This window comes from Branchiostoma floridae, chromosome 1 (assembly GCF_000003815.2).
Source record: "Branchiostoma floridae strain S238N-H82 chromosome 1, Bfl_VNyyK, whole genome shotgun sequence".
Taxonomy (NCBI): Eukaryota; Metazoa; Chordata; class Leptocardii; order Amphioxiformes; family Branchiostomatidae; genus Branchiostoma; species Branchiostoma floridae.
The window spans coordinates 27,861,980-27,876,385 of record NC_049979.1 but is presented as its reverse complement, the minus strand read 5'-3'; the positions used below and the strand labels follow the sequence as shown (position 1 = coordinate 27,876,385).

Sequence of the window (14,406 nt, the reverse complement as noted above, 5' to 3'; positions counted from 1 at the left end):
GATAATAATTATACTAATATTCTTCCTATCCTCTGTCCTTTCCATAGCACATGCTAAATTCTTCCCTGTGGATCTTCTGACAAGGTACTAGTATTATAATTCATTGTACATGCATCATCTTATATTAGTCAATTTGAAAGTACAACAGAGACTTTGTATGCATCAGACTATACTATACTGTAATTCCTGATTTTTTCACTGTAATGTTATGTTCACGGTTTTCACTGTGACGACTGTAACGTGAACTTATCATTACCGATAAAAAATAATTCACAGACTTTTTTCATGCGCACTTGACTCGATAGTGAACATTTAGTTCCGAGAACAAGTTCAATTTTCTCAGACCGTGAAAATTTGGTACCGTGAAGATAAGGTGAATTACAGTATTAGACATCTTTTCTGTAAATGACTATGGCATCATGTTGCATATCACTAGTAGTAGAATATGTAGTAGTAACAGTAGGGTGTTTGGCGTAGGTTTGAGTCCCGTGTTGTGCACCAATGTTGTGCATTTGAGAATATTTACACAAATATCCAGACATGAAAATAAGTAGACAACTTGGGTTGCCGTCGTCCCTCGGATAGGATGTTAAATGTGTGAGGAGAGCTTCACCTTGAGCACGTAGAAGAACCCACCACACACAAAATTACGGGTCCTTTCTGGTGTGAGTGGATCAAGATTTTTGAATTTTATCTTTCACACGTAGCTGTTAACGCTAGTTTACCTTTATCCGAGGGTTAACCTATATCCGTTGTACTGAAAAATATGGTATTTTGGAATAGCAAGTCGACGGAAAGTGGTTTCAAACTGCAACATTTTTAAAACATGGCAATTTTGAGCCATCTTCCTTTGACTTGATATCCCTTATCCCGTTTTTAAAGAAAACAACAAATATAGGTTACCCGCGGATAAAGGTAAACTAGCGACAGTAGCGTTACATTTTTTTTACCCCTCTGAAAGCAGCACTTTCTGTACCGATGCATCTATATTTACATTGTTTTATGTATTTATGATAAAACTGATGGAAAAGATGAGGTGAAAAATATGATGTATGACCTCTAGTCTAAATGATATTCTTTCCCCTTCCAGATTGACGTTTGCATCGTACAAGGAGCACTTCCTGAAGACTGTTCCGAGGAGAAGGTGGAGTTGGTGGGGCAGGCCTCGCAGTGGTCAGCGACTGTGACAGACGCGAAGCAGTGCCCAGAAGCAAAATGGCGCTCTGAATTAGGGCATTGTGTACCTAAACCCTGTACCTGTTGTCCATTGTAAAATTGCTTAGGACTTGAACACCCTGTAGGACCTGTGTACCTCTACCTTTAACTGAACAAACTAGGCCACTTTTTCAGACTTATGATAATTATGTAAATCCTGTCTCAAAGATGACAATTTTGATAACCTGCTGATAAAGCCTGTAACATTATATTGGCTCATAGTGCCAAGAGGGTTGAAGATTGAAAAATAAACCTTGGACCTGAGACTGAAATAAGTAAATTTTACACATGCACAAATGCAAGACAATCTACAACTGAGAAAGACAGTTGGGTACATGTTTAACTTACAGATATTTTTGTTAAGGTACAAGTACAGGTCAGGACCTGTACCTAAACTTCTGTATCTGTACCTGTGCCTAAGATTTGTTAAGTTATACAGCTCAATACTGAAACTTACAAGTGCAAAGATGATCACATGTTGCTTTTATTGGCTACTTTTTAGTGTTACTTTGGAGATTTCTGCAAGTCTTTAAAAGGAAACATCACTAGAATCATTATCATCTTGCTAAGCTGCTTCTGTTGTGTAGAGCACAGTGGTTAAGGGAAGGTGTGAGATGGTGAAATAGGTCTGATTTTAGTTGGCAAAACAAAGAAAGAAAGAAAACTAACTTTAAAAAACTGTCCAACTACAGACCCCCATCCAAACTGGGCATCTATGTCTGGAATGGTAGTCCTCTCACCATGCATGAGAGTTTCAGAAGGCAAAGGGCAACTCTTAAAGGAGTATGAAAGAATGTCTGTGTAATGTTAACGTTAAGATCACATTTCCAATCCAGGGCCAGGCCAGGACGTTGCAGAGACTAAAATGTATGACATTAAAGAAAAAAAAAAAAGAAACCCCAAAAAAAGATTCAAGAGCATTGCTTGTGCATTTTTATTGATATATAAATTTATGTTTCATTCCCGAAACCAGTCTGCCTTGGCTCCGGTTGAGAAATGTGACCCTAACATTAGCAAGGTTTGACCGTGAGGTGGACTATTTCTTTGAATGCAAAGAAAAACACCTGTGTGAGACCAGGCATTTTTACTGGCAACTATCATGTTGGAGGTAAATGAATTGTGTCAGGGTCCAAGAAGACATGAAACAACATGGCTTCAGGCAAGAATGAGAACTGTTGAAAGAAGATAAGTTGATGAATGTTTGATCAGCAATATTGAATGATGTTAACTTGGCCCTTTACACAAGGTCCTGCTTACTTGCTGTGTTATTGAACAAGGGAACACATTCAAGTCTTAAGAATCTAGGTGTTCAGAAATTGACGTGCAACACTGCATGAATAGACTGAAGTCTCATCACCTTGTTCCAAATGCACGGAAGAACTTTTTACAGAAAACTTGTCGCTTAAAAGAACTAGCTCATGGTAGCTCTCAATAACATGTACATTCTGCTGAAAACTAGAGTATGATGTGCTTCTGGGGAGTATTGGCCACATTTGGAAGACTTAGTATATTAGTAAACAAAGGATATTTTGCACATTGATTTCCCCTATGATTCTTTCCAGAAAACAATTCTTCATATGTTTCACACAGTGGTGGATGTAACGCTGGTTCACCTTTATCCGAGGGTAACCTATTTTCATTGTTTGTACAAAAAAACGTATGTAGGGATATAGAGTCAACGGACGGTGGTTTAAAATTGGAACATTTTGAAAATATTGCAAATTTGAAACCATTACTGTCAGCAGACTTGATACTCCTAAATGTGCTGTTTTTAAAGATAAAGGTCACCCCATGGATAAAGGTGAACTTAAGCATTACAGGTAATGTTATTCTAGTTGTGCAATCTCCCAAGTGTTTGAATTCACAACACCAACCCAAGTTTTCTCTTTAAATTTCACATAACAATAAGAATGAAAAATTGCCTTTTCCTGTTTGGTTTCCTTGATGTTGTTTTGTGCAAACATTCCGGTTGTTTTGTGAACATGGAGCACAGCCATTGAGCTGATGTTTATTTATTTATCAAAATGAGGGGTCAAGTACCGGTAGTGACCGGTTGTAGATCGTGCGCCATCTTCTATTCTTACGCGTCATCCATGGAGGTTGGTGTGTAGCTATTAGTACCATCTGCAGCCAGATATCATTGTTACAGGTTTGTGCTTCAATTTTTGGCTTCAGATGTACCCTGATCATGAGATGTTTTGATCACCGGGTTACAAAAATTAAGTTGCTTAGTTCTTTTTGATTTTCAATAAAGTTGTTTAAGAAAGTCATCAGAGTACTGCTTACAACACCCAGGGTTTGTTGAATTATTGCGCCTCTTAGAAATACAGTTACATGTATATGATAATAGAATTGACATTCACATGTGTAAATCATTTCAGACACCAACAAAATCTTATTTTCAATTCCAATGAAAGAGGGTCCTGCCCTACATACACATTTTTCCTGCCACCATCAGCATGTGACTTGGTTGTAAGAGATTGACTAATGTGCTGCAGTACCAAAAACAGACATTAGGGGGCAAAAATCTAATTACTTCTTGCTTCTTCAATACATTTATTCATTTCCCAGTTGAAGGGAAAACTAAGTACATTTAGTTTTTTTAGAGTTAATGTTACTGCATTTAGAACAGTTATGCTGATGCGGTATGGCTTGAGCAACGTTAACGTTACCATCCTCCGGCCATAGTGACCACTGGCTCAATACTTTCGCTTGCTAAACCACAGAGGTTTATTAATAGCTGTCAAAAGTATTGAGCCAGTGGGTGACTGGAGGAATTGGTACTCAGACTGGCTTACAGTAACAGGAATGTTTCTTCTGATGTTTTGAAGGGAGAACTCTGTTGATGCCTGAGAATATAACATGGGTATTGACAAAATGTGGTTTAAAAATAATAATTCTATGGAGACCCTATATTCTTCTTGCCCTTTGCTTCAAAACCTGTAGAAAAAGTCTCTCCCAAACCAAATTTCATTTCATCAAAAAAATGGAAGCTCATCAGAGGTTACTATCTTTTATTTATGATGATAATGATGATCTTTTGAAACACCAAAGCCAGATAACGTTATAACTTTAAAAAAATGATCATTAAAATAAATTTGTTCGTTTGTTTATAACAGTTAATAACATTTCATTTCCGGTGAAAAAGAAAACGACAGTCAATATTAAACAGACTTAATGCATCAAGTACATGGCCCTTAACACGTATGCCTGGTGCCATTTATTCAGGTTCAGGTATGCACCTTACTTCACCTGGTTCCTCATGTGTCCATATATGGTAACGGTTCGGAGCGCAGCCTAGTTCGAGTAGTAGCCTAGCACAGCAGGCCCTATTAAGGGTTTGTTTATCAGGGTCCTCCAATGGTAATTATGAATGTTTACTATTGTTGTCAACACGGAAGCGAAATACATCGAAAATTAAGCTTGCAAAAATAGTGCTTCAGAGGAATAAAATGCTAATCTTTCAATACAAATATTCTCCGTACTCGGGCCTGCTGCGAGGCTACCAGAAATTACGTTCACCGCTATTTGCATTTAGCACTGCAGTACGCTCGCTGAATATATTGGTTTCCTGGGACAAACTCCTCAAATTTCCAGAGGAAGGTCCACGATAGGAGGTCTGCAAACATTTGTCTTCCCTTTTCTACAACATTCCACTGAGTATTTTCCGGTGCTCATCCCAGGAAACGGAAGTCTGACGAAGGAGAAGGTGCGTGCAATATTTCAGTTTCTGGAAAGGCGAAGGTTTTGGCGGGCGTTCTGAGGCACACGTCCCGTTATATAGCCGGCACAACCAGCCGCTGTTTCTGTCAGAAAGACTCCTTTTTGGTCGTCTTGAGGTAGGTTAAACCTTTACGTAGTGACTAATAGAGCTTCGTTTTTCTCAGCTATGCGTGGTTTGTGGGTTATTTTCAATAAGTTTACGGAATTATTTTTGTCTAGTTCAAGGAGTTCCTCTCTAAACACACGAAGCTACACCCTGCACCCCTCCCAAATTCTGCCCAAAATTTGGACAAAAAGGGGGTCGTACCGTGAGAAGTAGCTTTTGATTTTCTGATTTTCAACGGTGAAATATTATCCAGGCTATTACGTATCACGACCGTAAAATCTTGATTTTTTTTAATCTGGAAAAAATTATTTTTACCGGATGGATGGTAATGGGCAAGGGTATGGTGACTTGTGCAGCGGGCGAAAGCAAACACGCAAATACTATTCAAATATTCGACATTTTGGGGTGCTAAGCTACACAACGGGCTTAAGATTAAGTCATTACATGCATCTACAGTAATCTACAGTCACCAGGTATTGTACAGGTTGTCCAAACAAAGGGGAAAACTGTCGAGAGTTTGAAAATCTGGAGTTTGCTGTCTGTAGTAACGTTCAGGGTGGAGTCCTGGCCGGTGTTGTAGCTCAGACGTGAGTCTTTCCATATATGGTTTGCAACTTCCATATATGGAGTGGCGGATGTCTGCATGAATCAGATCATGACATATTTGTATACCCAAGGACATGAATCAGGTCAGAAACCGTGTCAATGACCCAACAGTTTCCCAAAATTGAAATTAGAGAAGAAAAAAAATTATCTAAAAATTCCACAGGCCCAGTTCCTCTGGCATTTTGTTTTATATGATTGAACCATGACATCATCATAGTACACAAAGCCAAGGTCAATATGACTTGTATTTGGGTTACAATGATCCAGGACCCAAATGAAAACCCAATGGATAATTGATGCTAAATTGCAACGTTGGTGCAATTTTCCAGCTCATTGGTGCATTCCAATGAGATACCTTTTCAAAGATTGTTTGTTTATCCAAGGAGCTTTTATCAATATCGATAAAAGCTCCTTGGTTTATCGTATATTATTGATAATCTTCCAAATGCTTAGGCCTAAGGAAAAAAATGTTGTGTTTCCTGTTGAGTCCTGAAAAAAAATTAGGGTCAGTATGTAGGGATCTTCTTTATAAAATCTTTTTATATATTGACCAAAACTCTTAGTGATACGATACAGAGTAAAAACAAAGTAAAACTGTGTAACAGTGGTGTTCAAGGACTGCTAAACCGAAGACGCCTAACGGCTTAAGCCTTTTGGCCGAACGGTTTGCACGTTCGATTTGTGATCCGGCTGCCCGGGTTTGGCGCGGGTTCGAATCCCGGGAGTCGGGGTGTTGTTTCTTTCTGTTCTTACTCGTCCCTTTGGTTGTTTCAACTGAAATACATGAGGACACTTATAATATATTTTCAATGCCAAAGTTAACTTCAATTTTGTGCGAAATGGCTACAAATCTTTGGATACAATTATCCTTCACAAGCATTTTTTTTAATTGAATAGGAAGCAGACAGAATAAAAATTCTAAGTGAAAACTATGTGACTCCACTGTTCACCCCCCAAAAAAGTGTAGGGTTGGCAAGTTTTTCTAGGGTGGGTCTAAACAGCAAACACAACATTTTTTTCCTAGACCTTAGGAAGATGCACCAGAAATGCCTGTTAGTGTTACTTAGTGAATTTTTTTATGTAGCAAAGGATTCCTCTTTATACATGTATACCTATAACAGGGCTCGAAATTCATTTTTGGGATTAGGTGCACTGGTGCACCCTGCAGCTTAAAAAATTGGGTACACCCAAAAAATTTTGGGTAATAAAACTTAGTTACAAGCTATCAAATTCTTAAACAAGTACCATGACAGACATTTTTATTATCTTTCTAACACTTAGAGCTCTGTCTAGAATATGATGTATACCAGTATACTTTGATATCTTTAACAGAAAATAATTGGGTGCACAGCAGTCAGCTCCAATTTTGGGTGCACCTTGGTGCACATGCACCCAGTATTTCGAGCCCTGCTATAATATATAGTAATCATAGGTAACATTATATTTGACAAAACAGCAATATCATATAGGGGAGTAGATTGATGCAAGCCCAAACAAGCAGCACAGATGCAATAGAATATAACGAAATAACTAACACTTTTTGTTGTCCTTTCTGTAGGTCCATAAAAATCATTGAGTCAATCCACTATTCTGAGCTGCCAAAAGGTGTAAAATCATGGTGAGTTTTTATTTCTTTATAGACGTATTGATTTGTAAAGAATTGTAATTAGGTGTAACGTTAGGTACAGGTACAAAACCTGGTATTTTTTTGCTCTTCAAAAGAAAGCAGTGGACCAGTTTTTATATGATTAGAAAATAAACAGTACTGTACATCGCTGTTACTACAGGATTGGCTGGAAAAAAAGTGCAATTCTGTCTTTTTAGCACCTTTTTATGTTGCTCTTTAGATAATGCACTATTTGTGCACTGGAAAAAACTTATGATAAGGAACACAGTAAAGTTGAATTGATACAGAACAAAATATGTTTCAGATAAACCTCATGTATTTAGTGAGATAAACTCATATCGACTGTTTGATATTTAGTGAGATTAACTCATATCAACTATCTCAATTAAGTGAGATTTACTCATATCAACTGTTTACTTAAGTCACCTCCACTTTTGTAACATACTAGTACATGTATTGTAATCTTTTCCCAGGCTTCTGGTATCAAAGTTACAGATGACGTCATGACGGCATATGATGAGGTGAACAAAGGGCACAAGTACAAGTATGTGACGTTCAAGGTGGCGGAGAATGAGACAGAGATCATTGTGGAAAGCAAAACAAAGGTAGGTCTTTACGGCAGAAATAAGGCAATGATGTTGATGTAAGATGAACAAAAGGACGTTTGTGTCAATCCAACCATTTCCTTACATACCAGGGCTCAAAATATCTCCTGCATATGCAGGTAAAATTGGAGTTGTGCAGGTATTTCTGGTGTCTACCTGCACCTAACCTGCACTAGACCATGTACTGGGTTTTATAATAATGTCATGATATAGGTGTATATGAAGTGCTATTAGGTACATTGACTGTTACCACCTATAAAGTATAGAAGAAAAAATAGCACTGATTCCTGAACAATTTTAGAATGATCCATTCAGCGTGGTGTAGGTAAGTTTCTGTGTTACCTGCACCAGTGCAGGTATGCAGAAAAAAGTATTTCAAGCCCTGCAGTCACTTATCTGCTGTTCCGTCTGGGATCCTTGGCCAAGTTAACGTCTGGACGAGGGCAATGATTGTTCCCTACACCTGAACGAATAAAGGAATGGGTTCAAGCGCTCGTTCGAACAGGCGTTCCAACACACGAAAGCCCTCTGTCTGCTTGCGGGAGGCAGGGCTTTAGCCAGCTCGATTTTTTTTTCCGTCAGCCAATTGCAATCGTCGTGAAAACCGTGAAAATCAATTAGAAGGACTGAACTGAGACCTTGAAAAACGGGTTTTAATGAGATTGTCGTATGCGAAAGGGCGCCGACACATATTGTCAACAATCATAACAATAGCAAAACAAACAGTATGTGGCTTTTACGGCCGTGGACGGCGTCCCCAAGCCGCCTGTAGCTTCCAACAAGGATTTTTGTCCTTCAAAGTTGACGGATTGGTTTTAAAAATGTTGTCATCGAAGCCCTCTAGAACCTATTCCTTAATTTGCTCATTAACTGGCGTTAGCACCAAACAGTTTGAATGTGCAGGTCTCCAGACAGGTAGCAGAAGCTAACATATAGGAGTGAACTACTACCCGCATGGCACCCAGGCTAATTAAAAGGACTCTTGTTCCATTTGCAGACAGATTAGCTGACAAGCTGTTGTTTATACTTTTCATGGCAGGAATCAACCTGGGACCAGTTCCAGGCTAGTCTTCCAGCGAACGAGCCACGATGGTGCGTGTACGACTTTGACTACAAGACCAATGAGGGCCAGGATCGTGACAAGCTGGTCATAATAAGATGGTTAGTACTTGATTTCATTATCATGTGGGAAAAAGTAAAAGCATTGCAAGATGTAGAATTTGGTGTAATTAGATTCAGTCTTAAAAACAAGTGTATTTCAAAAATGTCCTTGTTTCTTGATACTGGATTTATCCTTACTACCCAAATCAAGGGTATATCGTCAATAGTGAACATACAGCACCGGTACACGGGTATTCTTGTAGCCTGTGTCACACAGTCTGTCGCTGCCAGGAGCTAATGGCCTGCTCCCCTATCGGTTAGTTGAATACGCATTGCCTTTAGGCCACAAGAAATGTGATTAAGTCAAGCTAGCATTCGGTATTTGGGACCTGCACCAGTATTTTGCACCTGTACCAAAAGGATTTATTTTGTAGCTATAAAGTACATTTTGTACATGCTATGTTGACAAAGATGTTATGAAAGAGGAAATACATGTATAATCAAATGACAAATTTACACAAGAGCTGATAAAGGACCGATAGAAGCATTCCTGTCCTCTACTGCTACAGCCCTTTGCAATGTATGTTTCCAAATGTGTCCTTAAGTATAGAGTTAACTGTTATGTCAGCTTGCACACTGCACAGGATACCTGGCAGCACATGCACATTCATATATCCCTGAATCCTTACAATCCTACAGAAAGTTGCAGAAGCCTAGGCAGTAAATATTGATTGTATCTGTCAGGGTCTCGAATGCATAGAAATATGGCATTCAACATATTTCTTCCAATACGATATAATGATAATAAGATTTCTCAGCCAGTAGTCATCATACTGGGTTTGGCTCTCAAAACTTGTGGCAAACAATGTCAAGCATTAAAAATAAAAGGCCTTTTTTTCTCTTTCCCAAGGTGTCCCGATGATGTGGGGATCAAGAAAAGGATGATACATTCCTCAAGCTCCGACGCCCTTATGAAGAAGTGCAAGGGATTCCAGTATCAAGCAAACGACCGCTCTGATCTCAATTTCGAAGAAGTGAGGGGCAAGATTCTTGCAACAAGCCAGTAGTGCTCCAGATGGAAACACTCATACATGTCCTTTTTAGGGGCTTGACTTTGTATCTCTTGCTACTCAAATTTTGTTGTCTCGACAGCTTGCTCTACATGTACTACTACAGGTATATCTGTTGCACATTTTGAATTTGATGCATTCCAATGAATATAGCGTTGGCTGCCCTTAAACTTGTAGGCTGGGACCAATTTTGTTGTATGTGATCTACACCTGTTGGTTTGCATTACAACATCATTTAACGCTGAGTCACTGTGTGCTTAACTGAAACTGGCTTCCAACTGAAATAGGGAGTTGGATACAGTTTTGCTTCAAATTGAGTCAAGTTTGATATGTTGTTGCTACCATGATACAATTCTTACATGAAGCAAGCCAGACTACCATGTTGTGGAACTGATACCAAATTTTCCATGTGAAAGAATGGTCGGGAACTATACCCACTATTAACATCATGCCATGGATGTTTTAACTGTTCAGACGTTTGTAAGTTGTTGGTAGAAGATGTGCTTACTACATACACTAACAGTATCAACAAAGAACTGTCCCTTAGGATTAAAACTGTCGTCTATATAGAGATTGTTGCATTTTCCGCTGCTTTGTTGACCGTACAACATCTATTATCTTTGCTGACATTCCTGCAACTTCTTTTTAAAGAACTCTTCTTTCAAGAATTCTAGTCTGTACCAGCCTTTGGAACTGATACCAAATTTTCCATGATGAAAAATGTCATCTATATAGAGATTGTTGCATTTTCCTCTGCTTTGTTGACCATACAACGTCGCTTCTGTGTTATCTTTGATGACATTCCTGTAGTGTATAACTCCACTTTAAAAAAACTTTTCTAGCCTCTACCAGGCTCCACATGTAGCTGGAAAGACAGCAGAAATTGGCCAAATAGACAGATGCCGTCCAAGCAGCATGTGGAGCCTGGCAGAAGCTACAAGAAGCCAACAGCTTTTGTTTCAACAATTCTAGCCGTACAATGTATACTATCTATACTACATTTGTAGTTGGTGATCATATGCTAAAGCTTATGTGTTGATTAAAAGTGAAGGATTGTTTTCTATTGATGCACAGTAATACTGTTAAGTATGCAGATTAGGCAAGTGTTTGTCATCACCTAATGTTGTAAAGTAGATGCCTATGATTTCCAAGAAATACTAACTACTTTGCCATTTCTGTGAATAAATAGCAATACTCTAGTGAAGATAGTATTTCTCTATTATTCTACAAGTTCATGCCAAAATATATTTTTCTTGTTTGCTGACTTATTTTTGTTAGGTTCTTGCTTGATACAAGTTTACTGTAAGGAACTGGCCACACACTAGACTTTTAAAGAGCTTCTATACATTGTACTTCATTGTGTTGCCTTCAAAACTCTAAGCACCAGAGGCGAGGTAAACGGACTACTCTACTTCGAAAATAGGGGGTCTGATGGTGGTAGTCATGAGGGTTCATAACATTTTTGTTTCCCCTCTGAAAGAAAGGCGAAAAGCAGCTAGCTTCTTTGCAGTTTGCACACGTATAGACCAAATAGATTTTAGTTTGCAGATTTGGCTGCTGCATTTTTTTTCTGATTATGCCTAAAAGCCAATGCCCATATTTGCTACCAATATTACTAGTAATACGTTTTCCCAGTAGACCAATCCCCTATCCCTGGCCACCTCCGTCAAAACATGGATATGCAAATATGAAAAATAATTCTGTTCTCAAACTAGATCTCTTCTGCATATCAATTCATAGCTAGGATATAAAAACTGCATGCTCTCCAGCAAGATGTTGCTGACGAAAGACATCGGTGATGTCTGAAACGTCTGGCCGTTTCCAAAATCATTTCCAGTTGCTTGAGTAACTGCTTTTTGGCGCAAAAACATAAAAATGCAAATTTCTGACGGAAGTGCAGTGCATCAAAAGTTCCAATCAAGGAGGGTATATCCCTCTCTCGTATAACCTTGTTCCAATGCATTACTTGCAATTCTATTCAGGATGGTATGTCGATTAATACTACCTATATCTATCACAACAAGCCATTTCCTATTCTCCGAGCAGCAGTTTAGGACGCGAGGATAGTACTATATCCTGCCTGACCTCCGGGCGTGCTCCGAAGAGAGTGTAAGGTATGGGCAAAAAAGTCCGGAGCAAACGCCCGGACGGTCGTAAACGGCGGGATAACGAAACATACAAAAAATCAGGGTGGGGGGTGGGCGTTTTGGAACGGCAACTTTCCTTGCCCGGTCCACCCCCCACCCCCCCTTCCTTGATGACCCCAACCACACGCATCTAGCCACGCTCATCCGCTTGCTTCCCCTAAGCTACGGTGGGGTTCGTCCGCTCCGAATGACAAAATGCAAGATTTCTCAGTGTAATAAGTACCCCTGTGTCAGGTGAGTATGTCCAGGTGTAATTGAGGTCACGTGGCGCGCCCCCTAATCTCCAAGCAGATCTTGCTGTGGCAAATGGGAAGGAGTTTAGCCGGCAGAGGAGTTATTGGCCACAGCGAAGATCTGCTGCAGAACGCACCGGTCAAAGGCAGCGGGAGGAGCGATCTTTTCAGAAACGTGTTTCTGCTCCTCCTAGTATCCACTTACCTCCAACGTGCAAATTGGCTAAATTTGGCCGGGATTATCGTTTTACAACCCTTCCGAGCCAGTATCTGGGACAAACGCGGCGAGCCGCGCCAGTTCACAGCGGGGGCTTCCCCCCGAAACCGCTGGAGCAGACTGCATCACAGCGCACCAAGACAACGTATCGACATATGATTATCAGTTGTACACAAATAACAAGTTATTATCTAGTTGTTACTTGTATATATTTCGCAGTAAAAGCTGCGTTTTAACTAAACACTTCCTGTATCATTTTTTCATATCTGCAACTTCAAATCTTTACCGATCATATACGCTTGGATTCGGTTCAAGGACCCGCGCTCGTCACATTTGACGGACAGACATCGGCGTGTACAAACGTAGACAGAACTTGAAATTTTGGAAAGGTATCCACATAATCAGCACGTGCATTTTCAGCGAAGTCGATTTGAATTATTTCTAACGGCGTCCGGTGCATTCTCAGACAAACAAAGGCGCCGTTGCTTCGTGAAATGTTCGATGGGGAAATCGACGTCAGCGCCCCCCTCCCCACTGCACTTGCGTCCTGTCGCATCGTGCTGACGCGTTTTGCTGTTGTTTTCCTCCTGTACGTAGTAAGTTATTGACACCAAAGAAGCAAAGAAATCCCCAGATGTCACAGAAAACACAATGAACTCTTACAGCCGACCCGTGACGGGATCCCTGGCCCCGCACGCCCGGGGCAATTCGCACCTTCTTCCTAACGCAGTTTAATTGCCTGATAATAGCCTTTGACCGGTGCGTTCTGCAGCAGATCTTCGCTGTGGCCAATAACAGCTCTGCCGGCTAAACTCCTTCCCATTTGCCACAGCAAGATCTGCTTGGAGATTACGCGCCCCCAACCTGTTTACGCTTCTTAAGGAATGCGCAAACAGGCTGAGAGCGCTAACTTGACTCAATTAGAATAGTACTATATCCTGCCTGACCTCCGGGCGTGCTCCGAAGAGAGTGTAAGGTATGGGCAAAAAAGTCCTCCGCAATCTCCCTTCCATGTACGTAATGCGGTATGCTGAGGCACACACCAGTATAAATAACCTCTAATACCCCATACCTCCATCCTCTCCCATTCTTCTATCCTTCCCCAAACCTCAATTCTTTCCCAAACCTCAAACTTATTCCAAACCTCTATCCTTTGCAAAACCTCTATCCTATCCCAAACCTATATCCAAACCCTTCTTCCAACCCAAACCTCTACTCGAACCTAGAAAAAACACTCTTTAGCTAAGTCAAGTACTATTTCGTCCCAAGGCTGACCCTGAGATGACAATTCTCAAACAAAAACAACTCACTTTTACTCTTACTGTAACGAAAAAGGAAAGTTGCAAACTAAGAAATGACCGTCTCTCTCAATAGCCGACATTCCAAACAAAAAATACACGGCAAGCAGACTAGAAACATGCAATTTTAAAAAGAAAGATTAACCCAGGGTCAGCCCTAGGACGAGCACCAGCCCCCGGTTGGTGGGCCTACCGAAGTAGAAGGGTAATAATAGGAAACCCCGGTGCCCGCCGTCGAACATCCCCCGAAAAAGGAACTAAAAAGCATTACTTACTAGGTCTAAAAACTTCTGAACAATGCTAACCATGGAAAAACAAACAGAAATTAGCCGCCTCGTAAACTAGCAACAATCGGTAAATAAACCTATTCACAGTAGGTGCGTTCCACACAACCGATAAAACGTCTGCATCCGCAAAACATGGATATCGTACCCAAAAAGAGATCAAACAATTAAAAA

General features: G+C 40.1%; 2 protein-coding genes across 7 annotated transcripts in view; both read left to right on the top strand.

The window, feature by feature from the left end:
- Positions 1-3,505, top strand: part of LOC118418988 (phospholipid transfer protein C2CD2L-like) — a 22,165-nt gene extending 18,660 nt beyond the window's left edge. For all 5 annotated transcript variants that reach the window (XM_035825198.1, XM_035825212.1, XM_035825188.1 and 2 more), the window contains 2 exons: positions 48-84; positions 1,091-3,505. In XM_035825198.1, coding sequence (XP_035681091.1) covers positions 48-57 — 10 coding nt within the window. In that variant the 3' untranslated portion in view covers positions 58-84; positions 1,091-3,505. The remainder of the gene's footprint in view (positions 1-47; positions 85-1,090) is intronic.
- A 1,062-nt stretch (positions 3,506-4,567) lies between these two features.
- On the top strand, positions 4,568-11,317 carry LOC118419197 (cofilin-like). 2 transcript variants are annotated; one of them, XM_035825543.1, is made up of 5 exons: positions 4,568-4,924; positions 7,209-7,268; positions 7,751-7,882; positions 8,922-9,043; positions 9,894-11,317. In XM_035825543.1, exons 2-5 carry the CDS (start codon positions 7,266-7,268, stop codon positions 10,048-10,050), a joined length of 414 nt encoding a protein of 137 aa, XP_035681436.1. In that variant the 5' UTR covers positions 4,568-4,924; positions 7,209-7,265; the 3' UTR covers positions 10,051-11,317. The 2 variants fall into 2 exon arrangements, with proteins under 2 accessions (XP_035681436.1, XP_035681445.1); XM_035825552.1 differs by having other exon boundaries at positions 4,568-5,054.
- The last annotated feature ends 3,089 nt before the right edge of the window (positions 11,318-14,406 follow it).